At 36.4% G+C, this 27,946-nt stretch overlaps 1 protein-coding gene across 1 annotated transcript; it reads right to left on the reverse strand.

Moving 5' to 3' along the window:
- On the reverse strand, window positions 1-24,592 carry LOC115222906 (U3 small nucleolar RNA-associated protein 14 homolog A). Its single transcript, XM_029793293.2, has 14 exons — window positions 24,523-24,592; window positions 21,227-21,371; window positions 19,262-19,326; window positions 17,940-18,007; window positions 16,144-16,286; window positions 13,982-14,059; window positions 12,255-12,332; window positions 9,765-9,887; window positions 6,635-6,729; window positions 4,632-4,755; window positions 4,286-4,363; window positions 2,301-2,944; window positions 1,936-2,038; window positions 1-299 (listed from the first exon to the last, which is right to left on the reverse strand). Exons 2-14 carry the CDS (start codon window positions 21,293-21,295, stop codon window positions 36-38), a joined length of 1,932 nt encoding a protein of 643 aa, XP_029649153.1. The 5' UTR covers window positions 21,296-21,371; window positions 24,523-24,592; the 3' UTR covers window positions 1-35.
- Window positions 24,593-27,946: the final 3,354 nt, after the last annotated feature.

Here is a 27,946-nt window from a genome sequence, read left to right on the forward strand (position 1 = left end):
AAAGCTAAACAAACATCACATTTATAATCACAATATTATTTCTTCTTCTGACGCTTACGTCTTTGTTTATGCTTTTTTTGATGTGTTGGTGGTTTTGGCACATTTTTTGATGCTGCCGTTGTCTGGTTCAGCAAAACACTACGAGCAATAGGTCTGATAATGGTACCCATCTTGGTCTCAATTTTAGGTTTAATCAGTTCTTTTACCACAGTTTGAGGATTCCAGTCTTTACCAATAGGAGCTGCTATGCTCACAGCAAAGTCTTTGGCATTTACATAAGGAAATGGTAATTCTTTTACCTGAAATATATTATATGAATAGCATTAAATTCATCATCATCATCGTTTAACGTCCGTTCTCCATGCTAGCATGGGTTGGACGGTTCAACCGGGGATCTGGGAAGCCAGAAGGCTGCACCAGGCTCCGGTCTTATCTGGCAAAGTTTCTACAGCTGGATGCCCTTCCTAACGCCAACCACTCCGTGAGTGTAGTGGGTGCTTTTTACGTGACACCTGATTGTGCCATTGACAGTTGTTGCAGTGATGATGAGGCAGGTGAAACTTGCGTGTAGACTTTAAGTTAATAGGGAAGCTTCTATATGATTGCTTGACCTACTAGAAATGGTAACCACATATTTTTCAAATCATACAATCTTTAAAAAATTGGAAGTATAATATAGTTCTAGATACACTATGTCTGGGGGGAAAAAACAGAGCCAGGATAGTTTGCTGAGTGGCTAAACAACAAAACTAAGAAACCAAAGTTTTGTTTGAAAACATCTGCCATATTACAAAAGCGATAGATGCCAGAGTTGTGTTGCTGTAACAATAAATTATAGTTGTGGTAATGATGGATATGTAGTATTAAGTATAATGGAACAACAGTAATGGTGGGGAAGATCTTAAGTCAGACAAGAAGGGAAAGTGCCTATGAAAATCTTTCTAACTTTCTTGAAACTGGTGTGGTTGATGTTTAACTCTTTAGTGTTCACATTATTCTGCCAAAATTAATCCTTTTTATCCAAATTGTTTTGAATTAATCATGCATTATCTTGTAGCGATGAGATTTTGATGAGGTAGCTGTTAATTTTTAAAACGATATTGTAGGGTTGGTGTGAGAGACCAGATCCGGCCACTTTGTACATAAAACAGGCAGAATACTTTCGGACAGATATGGCCGGTTTAAATGCTAAAGGGTTAACCTGAACATTTATAAAGACTTTCAGTGGACTGTAGTTCTAGGTAGGCTGGACTACATGAAGTATTTAGTGCAGGGTGAGGAAGGTTAAGCTCAGTAAAGAGTAACAAAAGAAGGGTGTAAGTTTAGGTGGTGTTCAAAAGAACGTGATTATTATGGAAGTAGAAAAAAAAAAAGAGAGGAAAGTATGCATCTGCAGTGTTGGCTTAACTAACAGCTACTGAATTAATGGTGGGGATCTCTTTAACCCTTTCTTTACAAACCCAGCTGAAACCGGCTCTGAGTACAAATGTCTTGTTTTCATAAGTTTTGAATTAAAATCTTCCATTAACCCTTAGTCACAATTTATGTTCCTAACACTAGCTGAATGATAACTAAGCTATTGTACTAAATTCTTTGTTATATTTAAAGTAACTGAAAGAAACACAGAGCATCTCAATAAATACAGTAACGAAAGGGTTAAGGTCAAACAAGCTGCAAGAGAAAACAGCCAGACTTCCCTAATATACAATATTGTCTTTAAAAAGGGAAGAAAGCATTGGACAATGTAGTTCTAGATATACAATATTTGAATAAAAGGTCAAGATGAACAGAGCTGGTCTGCTTGATCAAGGTTGACCCAGCACAACACATCACTAGTTAAATTGTTGTGATGGTAATGTAACAGAGAATGCAAAATGGTCATGTGTTGATGAGGCAATAAATGTTGGATAAAAGATCTGGAAGAGTAACACTTACCTGATATTTACTTATAGCAGTGTCTCTGGTTTCGTCAATGATCACATGTCCAAGAGGATCATCTTTTTGAGGTTCTGGTGGTGGTGGAGTCTTCTTCATACATCTGAGAAAAGAGAAAAACATTACTATATATATATGCCATACAGTGTTACAAACATGTATGTACCAATAAATATCAATAAACACTTGCAAACTGATGTAAATGCTCTACAAACAGCAACTATAAACCTATAGCCTGATATGTGTGTGTGTGTGTGTGTGTGTGCTGTATAAACATTATATATAGGTACAACCCGATAACACATACGTGTGTGTTGTATAAACATACTAGCTCAAAATAACTAATAACAGAAATCCAAACTTACTGTTTTCTCTTCCTCCCGCTGACTTGCAATCCATCTCCAGCCCAGGATCCCCAACCAGGAAGAGTAAGGTCAATGTCCTTGGGCCTATTTCTTTCCTTTACTGCCTTTTTTTCCTCCTTAAACTCTTCAATGACATCATCATTGGCAAATGCCTGGCTTAGCGTCAATTTGTCATCATTGCCATCAGATTCACCAGCCTTGTCCTCTTCCATCTCATCTTCCTCCTCTACCATATTTGTCTGGATAGATGTTGCAATTGGAGTGCTCATATCAAGGATCTGTTTTGGATCAAGACTGATATCACTTGTTGGAACAAGTGGTTCAGCATATTTAGATCTGGGGGCAGTATCTCGCAGCGATTTAGGAATTTCATCCATAGCTTCCTCAACAATCATGTTGTCGTCATTTTGTATTGACTGAGCTGTTGACTTCAACTTCTTTACTGTAATGCGAGTGGCACACATCCATGCATTACTGCCTCTCGCGCTTACACTTTCTGTGTTTTCTGGCAGGCTATCATCACTTTCATTATCACTCCCTCTGCAATCTTCATCATCATCATCATCATTATCTTCTGCAATAACAGGTAGTTTCTTTGTTAGCTCTCGGTTTTTTTTAACCATATCACTTATTCTTTGCTGGGTCTAAAAAAGAGCAATAGAGAAGAAAAATGCATGAGAGATACAAAGACAGAGATAAGAAATGGATGAATAATTATAAATCAAAAATATAAAGGTAACACTACAGAGTGGATAAAGGAGATATATTGGAGTGAGGTAATTACAGAGGCATTAAATTTAGATCAGATTATGAAAGTTACAGAAAGAGCTATAGCTGAACTGATTAGGAAGAGAATTAATTTGGATGAAACATAGTCCACCAACTTCATCTGAAATCCTCCTTCCAAGTACAAAGCTGAAGACTAACCTCAAGATGTATCTTACGCATCATCATCGTTTAACGTCCGTTTTCCATGTTAGCATGGGTTGGATGGTACGACCGGGGTCTGGGAAGCCAGGAGGCTGCACCAGGCCCAGTCTGATCTGGCAGTGTTTCTACACACACACATATATATATATATATATATATTATACACACACACACACACACACACACACACATATATATATATATAAAAGGCGGCAAGCTGGCAGAATTGTTAGCACGCTGGGCAAAATGCTTAGCGGTATTTCGTTTGCTGTTACATTCTGAGTTCAAATTCCGCCAAGGTCAACTTTGCCTTTCATCCTTTCGGGGTCGATAAATTAAGTACCAGTTATGCACTGGGGTCAATGTAATCGACTTAATCCGTTTGTCTGCCCTTGTTTAGCCCCTTGTGGGTAATAAAGAAATATATATATATATATATAAACATATGTATGTACATGGATGATGATGACATACATATATACATTATTATTTTAAAATCCATTTTCCATGCTTGCATGGGTTGGGTGAGATTACATTAGAGCAGAGTTCTCAATGGTTGAATGCCTTATCACTGAACCTCTTTGAAACAAGGTAATAATTTCACAGTTCATCCAACAGCACATAACCTTGACGTGGGTACACAGAAAACTGGAAACAAACAACATCACATGAACAGGCAATTTAATCAAGCAAGATCATGCTTTTGCAGTGGACTGCAAGCAGAGAGTACAGTTTGCATGAACATGTAACTTTACATGTAGTTACTACATGTAAAGAAACAGAAAAAATATAAAATCATTCTCATACACACATATAACAGACTTCTTTCAGTTTCCACCAACCAAATACCCTCTTTTGGTTGGTCTGGAGTCACAATATAAGACACTTGCCTAAAATATCATGCACTGAGACTGAAACTACATGGTTGGAAAGTGAACTTCTTAACCACAAAGCCATGCATGTGGTGTGTCCATGCATACACATATTATGGTTCCGGCTGTCTAGTTGACCACAATTCACACTAGCTAAGATCCAAAGTAAAACAGTTAACTCACATTAGGATCATATTTGGCATACATCATCTGTCTTTTCTGGAATTTACTACCTCCACGATGTTTTAATGAAATCCGTTCCTGAAAATATGGAAAAAAAACAAACAAAATAAACAAAGAGGAAAAATCCTTAGAAAATAACAGAACTGGTGCTGCTGCTTAGCAAAAACAACGCACTGGAAAATACATTACAAGCCATAGATATGCTATGTTTTTGGAAAAGAATACAAGGTAGTTACAGCTGATCATAGTTATGTTCAGTCAAAATTAACCAGGGCTTAACAACAATTGTATACAGTTGAAATTTAGTTGCTATGATTCACCAATGACAGCTGGCTCTCCAACTTACCTTAGCATGAGATTTTTCAACGATCTTCATTTGGTTCAGGAATTTTTCCGGATCATCTGTTGCCAATTCATTAACACGAGATTTTTCCTTCTCAAGCTTGTCTCTTTTCAACACACGTCGATAACTACAAGAGAAATTAAAGATTATATTACAAAATGCAAGAATACTGATCATAACACTGAAACACACACCAGCATATTAATGCTGCTGTAAGTAAAATTGTAGCTACTTTACAAATCTGGGACCTACAGTTACATTTTTCACACCCTGGTTACATCCCTACTTAATAATTGATAACATAGTCCAGCACTGATACCATTATCTACTACATATGTGGGGAAATTCTGTCTGGGTGTGTTTGTTTACGGAGTTGTTAGCTTTAGCTAACTCCTCCTACATTCATCATCATTATCATCGTTTAACGTCTGTTTTCTAAACTAGTATGGGTTGGATGGTTTGACTGTGGTCTGGGAAGCCAGGAGGTTGCACCAGGCTCCAGTCTGATTTGGCAGTAGTTTTACAGCTGGATGCCCTTCCTAACACCAACCATTCTGCGAGTGAATGCAATGAGCATTAACAAGGTCCAGAGACAGTCCTTGAACATGGTAGGTTTGAACCTTGCAGAACCAATTTTCTCCCATGGCCAACTTTATGTGGGACGGTCAAGAGTCAGCAATCCTAATTATTTGTTTATTTATGCCCCACAATGAAAGAACAAAAATGTTATTTATCAAGAAGCTCTGCAAATTTAGTAAGATTCACCAAATCATCAGGTATTTATTATTTAATTGTAATGTTTGTAAGTGTATTGATAATCTACATATTTTATTTTTAAATCTATATACAAATTTATTTGTATGTCTACTGTAAAACTAAATATCAGTGCTTCTACATTCATTGTAAATCTATTTCAACACTAGCACCCCTGAGGGTAATATTCTCTGGGAATGCACAAAAGCCCTTTTCAAAGTTATTTACTTTGAATTATTATATCATATCTGATTAGCCTGTTGTTACGTAACATGCTTCACGATTTTAGTATACATACCTTATTGGTATTTCCTCCTAAGTTCTATATACTGTGGGAACGCATTAAAGCCCTTTTTGGGGCTACTTTATTTGAATTCTTACTATCGGGTAACTAATTTCCTGTTATTACATGACTGACTTCACAATTTGGGTATTCATAATTTATTGGGAATTCCTAAAATCAAAATCCTATGTAAGACAGGTTGGTATTCTCTGTAAATGCACAAAAACCGTCTTAAGGGCTACATACTTTGTATTGTTGTTATTGGATTAGTGAAACAATTATGAGAAATGAAACCAAGGGATAAGCCCCGCTTTTCCGGGAATTACCAGGTATGTCAGCTAGTAAACCACTAAGTGTTTGCTCCACATATATCTTCACCAATGAGGTTAATATTTCTCCTGCAAAAAATAGTTTTTACAAGTTGATGGCTCACCTTCATCTGCTCAACCCCAGTCTTATTCTAACAAACACGTCACTCAATTTCCCCTTCATTCCTTTCCAGTTGACAATCCCTTGATAACACACCTGTTTTTTATTCATTATTTTTGTTTAGCTCTGGATTAGCCTAACAGAACTATGATCAAAACATCCTGACCATGACCATTCCATTTTCAGAGACATCTAGGACCACATTATCTAATGTGTTCTTTGTTTTTTAGGATAGCAGAGTGTGGATCAAGGGAAATCTAGCATCTGTTTTTAGTTAAGTCAAACGACCCCACAGAGAGTTTCTCTCTTTGGTTTTTGACTAAGTTGTTTCACATTTTCTTTTGATAGATCTAACATACCCCACAGTTTAACACCATTCACTCTGTTTCAAGCCCACATTTTCTCTACAGATGTTGAAGTTGAACATCAATCACATAAATCTAGAAGGATCTGCAAATATAAACACTATCTTCCTGCCTCTGACCAACTGATACAAAAACTTTTAAGTCAGTCAACAGATAATTATCATTTGGAAACATACCGCTTGCTTTTAATTTTGTTTTTCCACCGCTGCTTAATTTCTTGGTAACTTAACAAGGCTCTATATTTCATCAACTCACTTCGCCGTATTTGGGCCTGAAAGAGAAAATAATCTCATATTAGGACATGTTCTTATCAATTACATGCTAATTGGAACTTTGCACACCAGTTTTTCATGTAAACAAGTTTAATAGCCCTTTGCTTAACCCTTCTCCATTTCAAAACGAAGGGACAATCTAAGTGGTATCCTCAGTGTAACATAGCCAATGCTGTGGCAGAGAGAAGAATCAATTCCACACAGAAAAGAGAAAAACCAAAATTAATCTTGATGAGATTTGAACTCATAAAAGGAAAAAAAAATAGAAGGCATTCTACCCGACGCTCAAACTTCTCTGCCAATCTACCATCTATTTCACTTAGTGAATTAGGGGATCTAAATGTGTGTGATGTGTGCAAATCTTCCAACCAGTCACAGAAATAGAAGCTCTGTACTCAGTTACAGATTCTGTAAGCAGATGAGAGACAATATTCTCGTTGAATAAGATGATAGTATATTCCAGACAAACTTACCTCACAAAAAAAAAATAAAAGGTTTTATACCTATTTCTTCAACTTAATAAAAAGAGGTAAGAAAAATGCTTTGTTCTTACAAGTATAATGAAATGCCTAAAATTGAAAATAAATTTGTGACCAAAGACTTGCTAGCTGGATAATTTATACAACTGGCAACTATATGGATATTACAAATATCACAAAAACCAAAATGAGACTTTGGTAAGAGGTAAGAGCTAAGCACATCCCACCACACCTGTTTGTTTTTTTTAATTGCTAACAGGATTAACCCTAGTATAGACATCAGTCTATTAGAAGTCCTAAATGATCAGGTAATTATTCTTACAATTAAGGTGAACTAAGGCTATAGTGTACTATTCCAGAAACACTATGATGAGAGAGAAATATCTCCTGCAATAGAAGAACAGTCTATCATAGAAAACACTCCTAAATGACCAAGGAGCTATTCTTATCAACAGTTGGCAATTGCATTGTACAATATATCATACTGCCACAAAGAAAACAATATGAGATAAATTTCTTCCTGGATATGAAATCAGTCTATCACAAGTAATATTTCTTATCGATCAACATCAATGGAAATTGCAGCTGTGATATCAGTGCCGGTGGTACATAAGAGAACCATCTGAACGTGGCCGTTGCCAGCGCCGCCCCGACTGGCCTCGTGCCGGTGGCACATAAAAAGCACCATCAGATTGTGGCCATCGCCAGCCTCACCTGGCCCCCGTGCCGGTGGTACATAAAAAGCACCATCCGATCGAGACCATTTGCCAGCCTCGACTGGCACCTGTGCCGGTGGCACTTAAAAAGCAACCACTACACTCACGGAGTGGTTGGTGTTAGGAAGGTCATCCAGCTGTAGAAACATTGCCAGATCAGACTGGGCCTGGTGCAGCCTTCTGGCTTCCCAGACCCCAGTTGAACCGTCCAACCCATGCTAGCATGGAAAGCGGATGCTAAACGAAGATGATGATGATGTAATACCTAGTCTTACTGACAGCTATCTGGAGAGAATTAAAGTAGAATATAGAGGACCACACAACAGAGAGATTACGTCTCCTTGGATATGAGAGTCTATCTAAGATAGTAATTCCTGATGATCTGCTGCTACCTATTAATAGACAAGCTAAGTGAACAGGGGTTTTAAGAAATTTTGTAATACATCAGCATTTACGGTAATAATAAAAAATCCACATATACACATGGATATATGTATATTTGCATAACTATATACAGAGTGTTTGGGTTAAACTTGACAGTTTGCATAAAAGGAAAAGAAAACAATATCCCATCCAAAAATAAAGGTATTTTAAAAAATCAAAAAATATCAATTAGCTACGGCTGGGAGATAATCTACTATAAGTAACTATCCTCACCTTCCACCATGGTCTCAACACAGCCCCAGAATTTAGCACATGCATTCCTCACTGCGTCCCTAAGAAGACCCTTAAACACCTCTTTGATCTTAGCCACCTGCTCAGCCTTGGTGTTGCATGTAGAGTAGTTCATGTCTTTCTCAACCATGTCCCACAGATATTCATGGGATTACAATTGGGGGAATTAGTAAGTCAGAAATTGGGGTTGAAGTTATAGAAATTCTCCAACAACCACTTCAGACTCTTTGTGGAGGAATGGCAAGGAACCAAATCCTGCTGCCACACAGAAGGCCTTCCAGGAGCAACTTTCTCCAACCAGGATTTGACCAGTCTCCAACAGCTTCATAAAGCTGCATGAATTGAGCCCAAGGCCCAGTTCAAAGATGAGGGATAGCATCCCTGGCTCAACAGGATGCCCCAGCTTGTTCAGGAGCTTCTTTACTTTCGTCAAGTAGTTCTCCTTGCCCCAAAACAAATACCACAAAATATTATCTATTATTGATGACGATGAAGAAGAAGAGGAGGAGGAGCAATCAGAGAGTGCAAACCTCCACCAAGACAACACCAACGTCCTCAACAATTAGCCAGAGATGATTTTTAAAATGAGAATATCTAAAATAAACTCAACTGCTCTCACAAATGAGAATGATAAAAATGGACGCTCTCAAAAATTAAGTAAAAAAAAACAAGAAAAATAATCCAGAATCCTCGTCCAGTACTGGATTAATCCCAAAATCTAATCAGTTTGTGCCAGTCACAAGGCCAAACATCCTTGAAAGTTTCATCCAAATCCATCCAGCAGTTCTTGAGATATCTTGACCATGGACATACATACATACAAACAAACATAACTGAAAACAATACCTCTGCCTTCGCTAAGGTGGAGGTAATAATATTTGATCTGCAGGCACAAGCTCGTAGGCAAAAGTCCACAAAAATACAAATAACTAGAATGACTCTAGAATTTGGCAGGTGATCATTTTATCAAACCAGGCAGATAAAGTTATCAGCAGGATTAAAAACCAGAATATAAACAGACATCATGAAATACCATAAGTCATTTCATCCCATGCTCTGAAAATTCAACCACTAACCAATTTCATTATTAATAGTAATTAAAAAAATATAAGACTTAATAATAACACAAATCATTATATAATTAATAAACAAGATAGTTTTTACCTTCTTGAGATCCATTGCTTTCAAAGCACGTTGTTCAACTTTTGATAGAGGCTGGGTTTCAGTTGGCATGTGTTCATCTCCATGAAGTAGCTTATACACCTCAATCTCAAGAGAATTTTGAGGCTGTGAAGAACATGACAAATGATAAGAATAAAATGATTTATAACACATTGGCACAAGGCTACAAATGAAAATATCTGAGTACAGAATGTAAGCAAAAATCACAGTGAATTTCATGTGATAGTATACTGATTCTACAAGCCAAGTGTGTGTGAGTGCACAAACATGTATGTTTGTGCACACAAACGTTTGCTTACTATTGTGCTTCTCTGAAAATCACTCAGCTACTGCCAAATCCACTGTCAACAGGTCATCCATTGACTTTGCACCTTTAAAGGCATGTGGAATAAGACCTTAGAGTTTGTGACAGGAAGGGCACCTGGCTGTAAGACAAGGCCTTAAAATCCTTAAAAATGTTTCAGCCCGAAGGCCGCAGCCATGCTGGGGCACCACCGCTGAAAATATATTTGTCTAACCCATGCTCGCATGGTAAAATAGAACCATAGGGATGTGTAAACAATCCAACCCAAGAAACTATAAAAGAAACACTAAATGTGGAATAATAATGAAAGCTTAATTTTTGCTGAGTAGGTGATTACAAAAACCTAATTAGATTGGGTTGTCTGGGGAAAGTCATACTGCCTTAGTATCTAACACACTCATCGGTCCAATTTCCACTCCATTATTATTATTTTTTTTTTTTGTCTTTCAAAAATTTACATTGCTTTTGCAACCTTATCAATGGATGTTGATTCAGTCTGTAATTGGAGATGCATTTTACTTTTGCATTTGAGACTCTGTTATATGCGTGTGCATGGGTGCACACCAGTGTACTTGTGTGAGCACATATGTATGTATTCTGCATATTAGTTTTTTTTGTTTGTGTGTGAGTGTGTGTGTCTATTTGTGTGTAGCTCTGCCAAAGACCAACATGGAGACACACTGGGCCAACTTGACTTCCACATTTTACCCAAGCACTTGAAGGCCCCATCACTCAGACAAATACATGAATACATCCTCATAAATAAAACGTACCCCATACTAAATAGGAAAAACACATAGGAGGTAGAGATACCCCAATACCTACAGAATATACATGCATAAGTACATTTGCTAATAGGCAGTTAAGTAGGTAAATAGATATGTAGGTAAACAGATAGATAGGTAGGTAGGTAAGTACTTAGGTAATATGGAGACACACACACACACTCAAAAGGAGACGGAAATACATGACCATATATACACACACACTCCACATATGCACACAAAGACACATCCATATATAACAGACACGCGTACAAAATCACAAACTCATACATACACATGCAAGGAAGCAGAGCTACACACACAAGCATACAAGCACACAAACACATGAATATGCAGAATACATACATACACACACATGCATATACACACACACATATGTACACATGCATATACACATACATATGTGCATATGCATATACACACACACGCACATGTACATATGCATATACACACACACACACACGTACATATGCATATACACACACACACACACACACACGTACATATGCATATACACACACACATATGTAGAATACATACATACACACACACATGCATATACACACACACATATGTACACATGCATATACACATACATATGTGCATATGCATATACACACACACGCACATGTACATATGCATATACACACACACACACGTACATATGCATATACACACACACACACACGTACATATGCATATACACACACACACACGTACATATGCATATACACACACACATACGTACATATGCATATACACACACACACGTACATATGCATATACACACATACATATGCATATACACACATACATATGCATATACACACACATACATATGCATATACACACACATACATATGCATATACACACACATACATATATACACATGCATATACACACATGCATATACACACACATATACACACATGCATATACACACACATATACACACATGCATATACACACACACATACATATATACATATGCATATACACACACACATACATATATACATATGCATATACACACACACATACATATATACATATGCATATACACACACACATACATATGCATATACACACACACATACATATATACATACACAAGCATGCAACAAAATCCCAAACAGACAAAAGGAACACAACTATAATAACCGGCAGTCAACATCTGTTGCAAAAGTAACGAAAATTTTTGGAAGACACAAATAAATCAATACCCTGCTTTTGCTTACACGTACAGGGTAAAAAAATTAAATGAATGGAAATTGAACCGGTGCATGTATTGGATATTAAGACAGTATGACTCCTCCCACAAATTCACTTAAAGACTCTTGCAAATCAGATACAAAAATAAAGCTAATTAGATTAGATTTTACCTTAAAATATTTCTGCATACTGGTTTTATCAAGAACTTCCACTCTTTCGTTTTTCTCTGGAAATTGAAGAACATCCTTCTGCAAGCAGTGATAGAAGACGGAAAAGAAAATAGTACATCATAATAATAGGACAAAGGGCATGTCTACTGCATAAAGAGCAGATGAGAGAGAGAACGAGAGAGAGAGGGAAAGAGTATGTGTGTGAGGCTATGGCCAAATGATTAGTAAGTTGACTTCACAAGAACTGAGATTCAATATAAATGTGCCCATCTATATTATCACACCCACATAAATACAAGTGTGGGGTATACTCAAATGGTTATTAAGTTCACTTCACAGTCATCGGGTCCTAGTTCTCTCCAACTATATGGCATCATTGGCAAGAGTTTTACCATAAATTCAGGTCAACTCAAGCTTTGAGAGTGAAAAGAGATAGAAACTGGGTGGAAACCTATTGGTCAGAGAAATCCTACAATTTAAAGACCCAACTTTATTACTAATTAACTCTATGACTATGTCAGACATGATCAAATAGACTTGTGGTCAAAGACATTCCATCAATGACCACCTTGTCCTTTTTTCATTAAATAGTGTATCTAGGAAGACCATTATGTAATGTCTTACTTTTTTCAAAGTAGTATGGCTGCAGTATATAGCAGAATAAGTCAATATAAAGGCTACCTTGTAGATGGAAATATGTTGAATCTGCCTGAAAATTATGCAAATAGTATATGTGTCTGTGGAATATTCAGCCTCTTACTCCATAGTTCAGTAAGTAGGTGGTTTCTTTGTTGAACCACAAAGACACTCATACATGGAAATCCCATCGGGTGTGTGTAATTCTTTTTTTAAATAAATTGGTCGGAGTAAGAGGAATACTACCCATGACTTTCATGCATGCTTCGAAACAGGTGAGACTGAATTAGCTAATGCCCAGCCCTTAATGGATTCTACAATTTCAATGTGTGCAAGACACGAGATCAGCAATATAACAGAAGGAAATCTGTTAAAAAAATGGTGGTGTAAGTCAGGCATTACATCTTTTCCTACGATACAAATAAAAGCATTCAAGACCTGATGGTGATGGTGGTGTTAAATATCTGCAGCAACAAAAGAGAAATGAGCTGAGCAGAGTCCACTGAATGTGTATAACTAAGTTGTGAAAGTTTGAATGAATGCTTGTGAAATAAAGAACTGGGTTTACCAGAGGTGTCAACTTAAGTAACAAGAAAAGGAGATACTGGTAGACATATAAGTGTACATGGGTGGCTCAAATAACAGAAGTTGACTGCCATAAATAAAGTCTGCCTTGGTCTTCCAAGCTTATGGAGACAGAGCTTATATATATGGGTCTCCAAGGAATTCAGTTAAGTGAGACTTCAAGACTTCCTCCTGAACAGATTTCCAGTCTGTCACAAGGCGAACTCCTAACTGCTACTGGTACATATTTTTAGTTGAGTGGGCTGGAGCAGAGAGAAATGAAATGTCTTGCTCAAGAATACAATGTGCTGCCTGGTCTGAAAATTAACTCCATGAACCCTAACGACCTAACCACAAGGCCACAAACCTTCACTTGACTGCCATAAGGAGAACAAAAATGAAGTGGAGCAATGAATAAAAACAAGAAAATTATGTGTGTGTGTGACTTTATGCAGGAGGAAAAAGATTTCATAACAAAAAGAAAAGAAACTCAAGAGATGAGCACAATGTACTGTCCCAGAACATACCTTACGGTTATCCCAAACTACATTGTCCCACATTGACAGTTCTTCACAAGTTTTAGTGAATGCAGTAGCTCGGTCAATCTGTGAAATGAAAGATTTTAAATTAGTTTATGTAAAAAAGAAAATAAAAAGGATATATTTTATAGTTTGAAATAGAAAAAAATAACTGAACTATTTTAAAACAGTCCGGTAAACACAAGTTATTAACAACATTCATGCACACACACACATAACACGACGGGCACAGGCATAGCTGTGTGGTAAAGAAGATTGCTTCCAAACCATGTGATTTCAGACTTCTACTATAGTTTGAACCAGTCAAAGCCTTTTGAGTGGATTTGGTAGTTGGAAACTGAAAGAAGCCCATTGTATATATATATATATATATATATATATGTGTGTGTGTGTGTGTGTGTCCCTTGTCATGACATCATGTGATGGCTCTAAATAAGTGTCACCATCATACAAGTAGTTCATTTCTAGTCTTCCATGAGGAAATAATGCTTTGTTTGTTAACAGGAAGTATACACAGCCATACAAAATCAGCCTCAACAAACTTATTCAAGCACAGAGAAGTAACTGTCAAAACAATGATGATAGATTTTGACACAGTTTCTACTGATTCTACCCACAAGGCATTGTTCAGCTTGATATAGGCAGATGACACTCGCCCAAAATATCACACAATCAGGCTAAACCCGAGACCATGTGGATGCAAAGCAAACTTCTTAACCACACTGCCACATCTGTGCCTTCTGATTTATTAAGAAAATATAATATTGTCATGGAAATATTGTGTATGTATGGTATGTATCAGCAACCACACCTCCACCTTGCTCATCATTCACTACACATTCACCTCAACTTGAATCTCTAACCCTTTGTTATTTTCCTCTCACACTTTAATGAACATATCCTATTTCTTTACTACCCACAAGGGGCTAAACGTGGAGGGGACAAACAAGGACAGACTGACAGATTAAGTCGATTATATCAACCCCAGTGCATAACTGGTACTTAATTTATCGACCTCAAAAGGATGAAAGGCAAAGTTGACCTTGGCGGAATTTGAACTCAGAACGTAATGGCAGACAAAATACCTATTTCTTTACTACCCACAAGGGGCTAAACACAGAGACAAACAAAGACAGACAGACGGATTAAGTCGATTATATCAACCCCAGTGCGTAACTGGTACTTAATTTATTGACCTCAAAAGGATGAAAGGCAAAGTTGACCTTGGCGGAATTTGAACTCAGAACATAAAGACAGACGAAATACCGCTAAGCATTTCACCTGGCATGCTAATGTTTCTGCCAGTTCACCGCCTTCACTTTAATGAACATATCCACCTGTCCACATTTTCTCTTATACTCACCTTCTTGTATCTTGAAAGTACACTCTGACACCTCCTCACCATCTTTGTTTTCTTTTCACCTTCTCCCACACACCCTAATATAATGTGAAGTAGACATGTATTTCCTCTATAGCAAGGCACCTGTATCTGTCACTGTACCATACTTTAGCCTCTCAATACCTGGTATAAAGTCATTCCCTTCAAAACTACACCTGTACTCTGTCAAAAGGTCCTCGACAACAAGACCACCATTTGTAGCTCAGTGTAAAAAAACACATGGACACATGTAAGTGCATGAACAAACACTCATATCATCATCATTGTTTGATGCCTACTTTTCCATGGTTGCATGAGTCAGACAATATTTGTTGAGGTTTCTTTTCTACAGTCAAAAACCTTTCTGTCACCAATCCTTACATTTTCTCTATGACCAGACATGTTTTTCACAAAAGACTAGAAACAAACATTGTTTGTATGAGGTGATACCTGTTTACAATATTCACATGATGTCATGGCAATGCTACACACACACACGTTGGGCATCTTCAAACCTGGGACAAAAATAGAAGACACGTACCCAAGGCGTCACACAGAAGGACTGGACCTGAGACTACATGGTCAAGAATCGAGCTTCTTAACCATAAAGCCACAGATACATACATACTTTTCTTTCAAACATGTTATATTAAAAACATGTTTTATTTATGAAGAATTTTTATTGTTTTTTAGAATCTTTTACATTTATCCAAGGATCCACATGCCTATATACGTAGATTTACTGTTGCGAAAGCTCAATACAAATTATTACCTTCTCTTTTTCATGTTTAAGTAATGGTTCTCTAATCACATTCCTCTTTCCTTGGATATTCCTCAAAGTTTTCGCTAGCTTTTTCTTACTGGTTTTATCTTTCAAAGACTGTACCAAGTCTTGAATGTGGACTTTGCTAAGGGCTTCACAGAAAATAAACCACAAGAAAAGAAACTCATTAAAACAATGATAAAAATGAGAACACTTTTGATAAGTATTTATCAAAACATTACTGATATTTAATTATAAACAATCAATTTGTTATTATACACTGATATACCGAATACCAGAGGCACCTGAAGAAGGATGGTTGGTACAGGAGCTGAAATAGTGTAGAGGAAGATACTGGTTTGAATATATCAGTAAATAATAATAATTCCTCATCTCAGAAATTCATTAAAAAAAAAAAAATCATTCTTTTACTCATGTATAACAGAAGGAAATCTGTTAAAAAATGGTGGTGTAAGTCAAGCATTACATCTTTTCCTACGATACAAATAAAATCATTCAAGACCCGATGGTGATGGTGGTGTTAAATATCTGCAGCAACAAAAGAGAAATGAGCTGAGCAGAGTCCACTGAATGTGTATAACTAAGTTGTGAAAGTTTGAATGAATGCTTGTGAGATAAATAACTGGGTTTACCAGAGGTATTAACTTAAGTAACAAGAAAAGGAGATACTGGTAGACATATAGTGTACATGGGTGGCTCAAATAACAGAAGTTGACTGCCATAAATAAAGCCTGCCATTGCTATCCCATTAGCCATCTGTCTTTTTGTCTGTCAGTTTATAATACTTTTTTTCATCTCCTTTTCATTTATCTGTCTACTTAACACTATTTTCATCTATCTACCCCTCGCCTTAATCCTTTATTCTTCATATTTTTGTCTGTCTATCAATCTATAAATCTTCTCTCTTGTTTATATGTCTGCTTCTCATTTGTCCACCAGCCTATCTCAGTACCTATTAATCTCTCACTCTCAGCCCCACTTAACACATTTTTAAATCATTCTCTAGCAAACGTCCCTCTGAAATATCAAAATTCCTTTTGCCGTCCCTAACGATACTCAATCTTCTTCCATTTTATGAACTTTATTGGACTGATTTCTTGCCTATGACTATGGGACTTTCTATATTCATTTGACTGGCTAGAAACAGCACAAAACATGCTATCCTAACGAGACGTCTGTGTTGGCTGGGTCATGCCCTCCGTCATCAACCAGGAGAATTCATCTATGAAGCAATTGCCCCAGCTCCCCTTCAGGATAGACGGAAACTGAAAGAAGCCCATCGTATATATATGTATATATGTGTGTGTATGTGTTTGTCCCCCTAGCATTGCTTGACAACCGATGCTGGTGTGTTTACATCCCCGTCACTTAGCGGTTCGGCAAAAGAGACCGATAGAATAAGTACTGGGCTTACAAAGAATAAGTTCCGGGGTCAATTTGCTCGACTAAAGGTGGTGCTCCAGCATGGCTGCAGTCAAATGACTGAAACAAGTAAAAGAGTAAAAAGTATAGGTTTACTTAATGAAGGCTGACCTGGAGCTAAACAATTAAGCCTGCTAAAAATAAAGAGTTAGACTGGGTAAATGCTTTCTAACATTTTAATTCTAAGTCAATTTTGCCTTTTAGTGACTCTTGTCAAGAACTAGTAACCTTACTGGAGAAGGGAGAACAATTCATGAAACAGCTGTTTCTCTTACAAAATAATTTTTAAAAAAAAGTAGGGATCAAAAATGGTTTCAAGGGCCAAAATTAAAGAACCAACATAAAACAAATCGGTCACCTACCATTTGCTGCTCCAAAGTTGAATTCTGAGACATTTTTGCCAACCACAGTCCTCTGGTTGTAGCGAGCCCTGAATGAGAATAATTTACACAAATTGGAAAACTGAATCTATAAAGTTTCTCTTCTATGAAAGATTTGTATTGGTAGAATTGCCAGGTTGGTCCTCATCAAGCAGACCTTTTTGTTATATGGACACTTCTACCTTTCACAAGAGATGATACATATATTTGTACTTTGGTTGGATGACGCTTCCACAAGATTTTGAGCTCTCATAAGGAGGCGAGTGTAAGTTCCATCCAACCGCCTCTCAAGCTTCTTTGATAACGTCCAAGACCAGTCATCAAATGTATCCTTTCTTATTTAAGACAGTAATGTAATTTGACTGTTGTTTCTAGAAGTTAGAATAACCACATAGAAGGTCTTTCAATAAAACAGTTATCTAATTATGCAAAATTAACAGTGTACCACAGGCCAAAGGCTAATACAGATAACAGAGAATATAACACCTAGAATAAATGTTCAATTTTTACAATTCAATTAAATGAATACAGATGATGTTAACAAATCCAAAGATATATTTCAAATTCTTGCTTAAAACTGCTCCCTTCACTTACATGTCATATTCTTTTGTAAAACCATGAACATCACAATTTTCTATTGATACCATGTATAGTAATCATTCTGTGGAGGCGCAATGGCCCAGTGGTTAGGGCAGCGGACTCGCGGTCATAGGATCGCGGTTTCGATTCCCAGACCGGTCGTTGTGAGTGTTTATTGAACGAAAACACCTAAAGCTCCACGAGTCTCCAGCAGGGGATGGTGGTGATCCCTGCTGTACTCTTTCACCACAACTTTCTCTCACTCTTACTTCCTGTTTCTGTTGTACCTGTATTTCAAAGGGCCGGCCTTGTCACTCTCTGCGTCACGCTGAATATCCCCGAGAACTATGTTAAGGGTACACGTGTCTGTGGAGTGCTCAGCCACTTACACGTTAATTTCACGAGCAGGCTGTTCCGTTGATTCGGATCAACCGGAACCCTCGTAGTCGTAACCGACGGAGTGCTTCCAACAAAAAAAGTAATCATTCCATATTTCCCACATTGTTCAGTAACAACTATGTAGTGATTTTAGCCGTTCAAGTTTGTCCTAAAATTAATTCCATTTTGTACAATTATTCTATCATAGCTTGCTTTAGATTTTAATTTTAAATCATGCTTTTTAACTCACCCTAAAATTAATTCTATTTTGTTCTATCACAAATGTATTTAGCTAACACAGCAATGAAACACAAAATCTCTCAAAGGAAATTAATATAAATACTTACTTTTTGTTGTTAAGAGCAAGAACTGAGTCTATGAGTCTTTTCCTTGTTCTGTCATCATCCACACCCTACAAGACAAAAATAAAAGAAAAATGATAAAACTACTGAAAAACCAGAGAATACATTATTTTTCGTTTTTACTGATGGTTTAATTTACCCTCTTCTTTTCGGTGGGTGAGTCCCCAAACATTATAATCTCCATACATTATCGGGGTACTAGTAGCGTACACTGGACCCGGTTTGCGCACATGCGCGTCTGCGCTAGCCTGACGTAGGCAGTCGATCCTACGAGCTGACTGGCGCATGCACAATATATACTTGTATATATCGCATGCACGATATATACAAGTATATATCGTGCATGCACCAGTCAGCTCGTAGGATCGACTGCCTACGTCAGGCTAGCGCGGACGCGCGTGTGCGTAAACCGTGTCCAGTCTACGCTACTAGTACCCATTATCAGATGTGGTAGCTACAAAATATTCAGGCCAGGAAGCACACAGCACTCCAACATTCTAAGAGTATTTTGATATTTTTATAATCATACACAATATTCCACATGAATTACAATAATTTCCTAAACACAATATTCCCACATTCCTATAACAAGAGATGATACAGGTGGTAATTTCCCATATATTTGTACGTATGTCAGTTGGTACCATTTCTGGTAAGAGCTTTGAAATAAAACCTAGAAGTTCCAGACACCCAGCTGAACACTTAACAGACACTGACTTTGCTGACGACATCGCTCTTATCAGTGATTCTCTCCGACTTATCAGCTCCTGTTAACCCTTTCAATACCAACCCGGCTAAAACTGCCTCTGGCTCTGTAGTATAAATGTCTTGTTTTCATAAGTTTTGAATTAAAATCTTCCACCAAACCTTAGTCACAATTTATGTTCCTTACATCAGCTTAACCCTTTTGATACTAACTCTGGCTCTGTAGTACAAATGTCTTGTTTTTATAAGTATTGAATTAAAATCTTCCACCAAACCTTAATCACAATTTATGTTCCTAACACTAGTTTAATGATAACTAAGTTCTTTTACTAATTCTTTGTTATATTTAAAATTAATTGAATGAAACATAGAGCATCTCAAAATAAATACGGTAACGAAAGGGTTAATGATCACTAAGTTATTTTACTAAATTCTTTATTAATTCAAAATTAATTAAAAGAAATACAGAGCATCTCAAAATAAATACGGTAATGAAAGGGTTAAACCATCTAACCCACTCCTGTATGAAAAACAGATATTAAATAATGATCATGATGATGATCTTATGTAATAAGAGACATCAATAATAGAATCAGTATGTAATGTAAAATGGTAAAGCTGGAATACTGTGTCATAACAATGTTGGAATATTGTGGACAGGGAGATGTGCTCTAGAGGAATCTGGAGCTGCAAGGTATGCCTCCCCAACTGGTTGGGCTGATGGCAGTCGAAAATTTTGTGTACTGACTCTAGTCTTGGCTTTAACAGAATTAACGGATCTTTTCCTTCTGAACGGCAGTTTTTAACACAATTTCTAGTTAACTCGACACTTTTAAACTTCGTATACTGGTAGAATGTGTCAAAATAAAACAATTTTTTCCCTTGGCTTTCTAGAGAAAATTGTAATTTGTAAGTTTAACGTAGTTTAATTTTTCGAATTTTAACCAATCCTATCGCCTCTATTGATCTGAAATCATTTGCTGCGTCTAAAACTGAGACAACATCCTGTCACTAACCCTAAGCCAAGAGAAAAAAAATGTTTTATTTTGACATATTCTACCAGTATACGAAGTTTAAAAGTGTTTAGTTAACTAGAAATTGTGTTGAAAACTGCCGTTCAAAAGGAAAAGATCCAAATTAACTTCTCATCTGTGCGATCTAAGTCCCCACCCATTTGTTTCTTTTGCCATATTGACCATGGTAAACAACTGTAATGAAAAACTTGTATTGAATAAACTTACTCACCTGAACATCTTCACTGTCACTTATCTCTGCTTCTTTCAAATCATCCTCGTTAGCTGCTAATAAATCCATGGTGTTCACCTCAATACTGTGTAGCTAAGTACAAAGTCAGTATAAAATCCACACTAAAACTGTATGGTAGGGTCAGCTACAATAATAAACAAAGTTTATTACATATACAAGCTTGCAAGAAAATTCATTTGGTTAATATAGGGCGTAACAAATATCAGAAAATCAAAAAAAAAATGTGTGTAATAGGTGTAAAACAACTTCCTATGAACGAATATGAAAAAAAAAATTCGCGCACGCGAAAGGGGGTGGGGGAGAGGCCTCGGAAAATTCACATCGGGAAGTTCCGAAAGCGTCTGAGGAGCTGACCCGGGCACCAAAACAAAAACAAAATAGTGTAATATGTATAAAACAACTTGCTCTAAACGAATATGACAAAAAAAAATGCGCTCTCGCGAAAGAGGGGTGGGGAGAGGCCTCGGAATATTTATATCGGGAATTTCCGAAAGCGTCTGAACCGGGCACAAAAACAAAAACAAAAACAGCGTAATAGGTGTAAAACAACTTGCTCTAAACGACTATCATGAAAAAAATGCGCGCTCGCGAAAGGGGGGTGGGGGAGAGGCTTCGGAAATTTCACATCTTCAGTCCACGGCCTTTAAACTAAGAAAAAATAGTGTAATTGGTGTAAAACTACTTGTTCTAAACGAGTATCAAGAACACACACTCACACATGAATCATAAACTCCGTATTTCGCAAAAAAAAAAAATAAAGAGAAGAAATTCTGGAAAAAGTGAAGAAATGTTGGATCTCATTCCTTGGTTAAAGCTATTTTAAACATTAAATTTATGCTTTTCTTTGAAATAGTTCAGATATATGCAATTCTTTTCACTTATTAAGATGCATTTATCAGAAAAAAAGAGACAGAAAAAATTATTATTTTGTGTCAATCCTTCCCTAATTATCCTTTATTAATTAGTTTTGGCGTGTATTTTTTTCCCAAATTTATTTTTTCACCTTTACAACACTGTTTAGTAAAGCAATTAATTATCTTTATAATTTGCATATTTGACTTATTAATCAAAATTCTCTAGATGTAATATATACTAAGTAATGCATCCTTCATTTATGTGTTCCGTTCTGTATTATGCATGCGTGACTGTTTGTATGTAAGTGTGTTTAACTGTGCACATGAATGTGAATATTAAAGAACATATTTATTTACTATGATTGTTATTTTCAGAACAAATAAATCTTTTGGCTGTTATGTTATTGATGTTATTATTATTGCTAGTTAAAGGGTGGTGACTTGGCTGAATATTTTGAGTCTTGTAGTATGTAGTTGTGTTAGTCAATATTCTGAGTTCAAATCCAACTCATTTCTTTATCATCATTATCGATGGACCACTCAAAGAGGTATGTATACATTATCATTTTCGTAACATAATTTCTGTAGTATTTCAAGATGTTTCTGACACGTATTTTGATTCACATGGCGGAGATCCAACATTTCTTCACTTTTTCCAGAATTTCTTCTCTTTATTTTTTTTTTTGCGAAATACGGAGTTTATGATTCATGTGTGAGTGTGTGTTCTTGATACTCGTTTAGAACAAGTAGTTTTACACCAATTACACTATTTTTTCTTAGTTTAAAGGCCGTGGACTGAAGATGTGAAATTTCCGAAGCCTCTCCCCCCCCCCCTTTCGCGAGCGCGCATTTTTTTCATGATAGTCGTTTAGAGCAAGTTGTTTTACACCTATTACGCTGTTTTTGTTTTTGTTTTGTGTGCCCGGTTCAGACGCTTTCGGAAATTCCCGATATAAATATTCCGAGGCCTCTCCCCCACCCCTCTTTCGCGAGAGCGCATTTTTTTTGTCATATTCGTTTAGAGCAAGTTGTTTTATACATATTACACTATTTTGTTTTTGTTTTGGTGCCCGGGTCAGCTCCTCAGACGCTTTCGGAACTTCCCGATGTGAATTTTCCGAGGCCTCTCCCCCACCCCCCTTTCGCTGTCGCGCGAATTTTTTTTTTCATATTCGTTCATAGGAAGTTGTTTTACACCTATTACACACATTTTTTTTTTGATTTTCTGATATTTGTACGCCCTATATTAACCATTCATTTTATATATATATATATATATATATATATATATATATATATATAGGGAGAGTTTACGAAAAAAACAAAAAACTAAGACAGGTGGTGTACAAAACAAAGAGATGTATTAGTATAACGCTCAAGAATAGAAAAAGTCTTTTATTTTATAAATATATATATATATAATTAATTAATAAGGGTGAGAGAATTAGATACTAATTTAATAGCATATCTATTCAACACCAAGTTTCTAGTGCTAGAATGAGCCACATAGTGACCATTCTCTTATATGTATTATTATTATATATATATATATATATATATATACACATACATACATATACATTTATATATATTACAGGGATAGCTCAACTTACATAATTTGAGTTACGTCTTTTTTGACTCTGCATTATTTTTTAAAGAAATTAATGGAAAAAATAAACCTAAACTTCAGTTGATTTATCTGACTTATATGAAATTTTTTTAAAAAACACTTAAAAACTACAACTGAAGTGGAAAATCTAATAAAATACACATGGAAATATGTACAAATAATTTATTAGAACAGATAAGAGGTAATAATTTTTTTTAGTATGTACATAATTATATTGTTTATACTTGTACACGATTTTTGGGACTGATAGTTCCAGCATTTCACTGCAATATATATATATATGTATTTATATTGTATAGAGGGCATTATTACACATAAATGCCACACGCTAAGAGGGACATAAGTCATTACTACCAAAATTTAACGAATCATATATATATATATTGCTCGCGTCAAAATCTCTGACCCTTTCAATGAGATACGATATATCCGGCGGAATTGCAAACCATTTCTGCTTATTATACAGTCAAAAACATTTCGTAACTATGAGGACTAGGGTTCGACTCTACTGTACGGTGACTTGGGCAAACTTCTTTCTTCAAACACATATTAAATCCACTTTCATATACGATTATGATAAAACTACTTGTAAAAAAAAATTAAAGCCATTCATAATACTGAAAGCGAGAAATATACACAGACAGGTCGATAAAGAATTATATTGCCTTACAACAACCTCTCACTATGTCAAAGACTACAAGATTCAGTAAATGCTTATATAAAAATAATAAATAATATTAATGTAATATAAAAAAAAGGAAAAATAATCGAAACAAAATCCCTGAACTTGCCTCCGGTCCTGGATGTTTAAGCACTCCACGTGTTTGATGCTTCAGTTTCTGACTGTCGTAAACATTTCCTAATACGTTTTGGATTAAACCAAAGACAAATGTTAGCTTTAATAATGTTATTACTGCTTATCATTCATTTACTTTTCATGTATATGGATATTAATTACTAAATAGGTAATCTATATTAAAGATTGAGCTAATATTATTACGACACAAATCGCGGCATTGTTTCGATTTCCTTTATGATATTTCTTGTAATAACAAGAAAAGAGGGTTCGAATCCCACTGCTGTCTGTATTTTATTGTGTTGTGTTCTTCGTTTACTTCAGTTGGTAAATTTTTACTATTACACCCGTCGGGTGAGATGGGTATAATAGCAGAGGGTTTTCGTATTTATTTACTGAATGTAGAAAATCAGTCCCCGACCTCCGCCTATATATATATTTTAATCAATTTAGGGTAGCAAAAAATTCAATAGAGATTATTTTGCCACCAGCGGTCTAGTGAGAAAGAGGAAATAGTCAGAGACTATGAATAAATTCAACAACAATTGAAGAACGGCTACAATAGGCCGTTCGACCCACTAGAAATAGCAGCCAGGGCTCCAACCGCAAATAGTAGTAATTCCGAAATCTAAGGAAAAATTAAAAAAACATTTACCCTGTCTAAAGAACAGGGTAAATGTTTTTTTTAATTTTTCCTTAGATTTCGGAATTACTACTATTTGCGGTTGGAGCCCTGGCTGCTATTTCTAGTGGGTCGAACGGCCTATTGTAGCCGTTCCTCAATTGTTGTTGAATATATTTATATATATAATAAGAAAATGGAGGAATATATATTGGTTCACCAAAACTTAGGTTAGTCTGGAGGTTTCGATGTAATCTTTGGTTTGTATGTGGGATACCTTGAAGATTAAGTCTAGATTTCCTCCTGTGGGTTGAATTATCGATAGTTATTAAGAGGGTTAAAGAAGGTCGAGTTGCGTCCCCTAGACCGTCTCTGGTTTGTGTTTAATACACAAATTGTCTTGCTATGTGTGCCACATATGATGTAATTAACCGATTTTTTTCTAGTAATAACGTATCCTATTGGAATAAAAAGGGCCTTATAGCTCCTTGGAGCAGACATGATGATCGCTGTGAATTTCAAAAAAAAATCCTGCCAATTTGTTAAAGATATTATCGAAAATATGTCATCTTGAATTTGAACACGATTTCCCAAAATGGCATGATTTTATCGATTTTTTTCTGATGGTAAGGTATTGCATGGAAAACTAACGTCAGAATTAAGTTCCTTAGGGTAACATTAAGCTTCACCATGAGTTTGGTGAAAATCGATTGCAAGTTGCGAAAACTACAGCGGAAAATGTGTTGCATGTGATAAGCTTAGATTCTCGACCCCATGTCGAATTTATCGATTTTTTTTTTTCAGAACTGGGGGAACTTTACAAAATTTTCGCTGCGTTAGTTTTTAATTATGACATTGGGCTATGTATGTGTCAAGTTTCATCAGAATCGGTTGAAAGCCGTGGTCAGGGTGAGGGTACAACCTAGCTAAAACCAAAGTCCTAAAAAGTAGGAAGGCAGGCAAACCACAGATTCCTTCAGGTAGATGGCCCTGCTCAATCTGCAGATAAGGCGTAGGTAAAAACTCTATAAGTGTACCCAGTGTAAGCTATGGATACATAAGAGGTGCAGCAATATCAAAGGAAGGCTAACTGGGAAGATACTTTTTGTATGTGACAGATGCTTTGGAGCAATAAACACTGAAAATGTGCAGAGAACAACTTCTGTCACATTCCAGGGAGAAAAACTAGAAGTAATTGATACCTTCCTTTACCTAAGTACCAAGTCGAGGAGGGTGAACTGAAAGTGTAGCTGCTAGAATAAGAATAGCCTGGGCAAAGTTCAGAGAGCTCTTACCTCTGCTGGTGACAAAGGGCATCTCGCTCAGATTAAAAGGTAGACTGTATGATGCATGTGTATGAACAGCCATGCTACATGGCAGTGAAACATGGGCCGTTACTGCTGAGGACATGCGTAAGCTCGCAAAGAATGAAGCTAATATGCTCCGGTGGATGTGTAATGTCAGTATGCATACACGACAGAGTGTAAGTACCTTGAGAGAAAAGTTGGACTTAAGAAGCATCAGATATGGTGTGCAAGAGAGACAGTACTTGCGTGTATGTGCGCACGCACGCAGCTGTATATGCATGCACTAGCACTATGACTTGGCGTTGCCGCGTCATAGTGCTAGTTTACATATATTTGCCCAACATCAGTGTTTTATCCATACATAAAGCGCACCTGTGTTTAAAAGACCTATAAAGCTATAAGTCCGTAGCTAGCTTTTTTGTTGTTGACACGTATGTGGTTTCAAAATACCTTATTTTTCAACTATGAGATGTATTGTTATCATCATGATTTTATCTTATTCTAATCAACAACAAACACATTTCATCGATATAAAAGTCTTTATTAGATTAAAAATAACATTATCAAAACAAGGAGGTAAAACAAAACAAATAGCGGCTTATACACCGGGAAATACGGAAATTGTAGAAGCAGTGACAAGTTCGCTCGCTGGTTGATTGTTGATAGTGTAGAAGGGAGGGAACGAAGTAGGAATGCACAGTGCTGACTAGAAAGGATAAAGGTGGCATTGTTTTCGCTCGGCATACAAATAGAACAGGTTGGTGGCGTTTAGTTGAGATGACCCGGAAGTTGTTCCTCTTCGATTATTATCGCAAACAACAGTAACGTTCTTCAATCGAATACACGGTGCTGACTGGTTGAAATTACCGAAATACGACAACTTTAACACCAATAATTTTTAAAATACCAAATTTTGTCAGAAACGTTCGGAGTAAACTGTGTTCTGCGTGAGACATTGCACCAATATACGAAGTTTCAAACTGTTTAGTTAAAAAAATCTGTGCGCCAAACTGAACAGATCCCTTTTGTCTACCAAAGGTTGGAAACCACTGGTTTAGAATAAGTACGAGCCTTTAAAAATAGTAATAACGTCAAGGCAGTGCCCAGCTTGGCTGCAGTACGACGACTGAGACAAAGAGAAAAGATAAAAATCTTTATTATAATCATACGATCTTACATAGATTTGGACATAACAAGACAAACAAATACAGAGAATGTTATGAGAGTTCGAATGAGACTTAAGAATTTAGTTATATGACATAAACGAAAACTTGGCTTACTTTTGCCTTTAAACGAATCATTGGCTTACTTTTGCCTTTATAACGAGAACTTTAGTGCGTTTTTTTTTTTTTTAAACATTAGAAAACATAACATATGTTAAAATGAAAAGGGGGAGGAGTGCAGGTTCCGAATTTTGAACCCGGTGGCCTATGAGGCCCAGCAACTAATTTTGGATCTTTTCCTAATTGTTCCTTTCTGACAAAGAGAAA

The sequence above is a fragment of the Octopus sinensis genome, linkage group LG21, assembly GCF_006345805.1.
Source record: "Octopus sinensis linkage group LG21, ASM634580v1, whole genome shotgun sequence".
In the NCBI taxonomy this organism is placed as follows: Eukaryota; Metazoa; Mollusca; class Cephalopoda; order Octopoda; family Octopodidae; genus Octopus; species Octopus sinensis.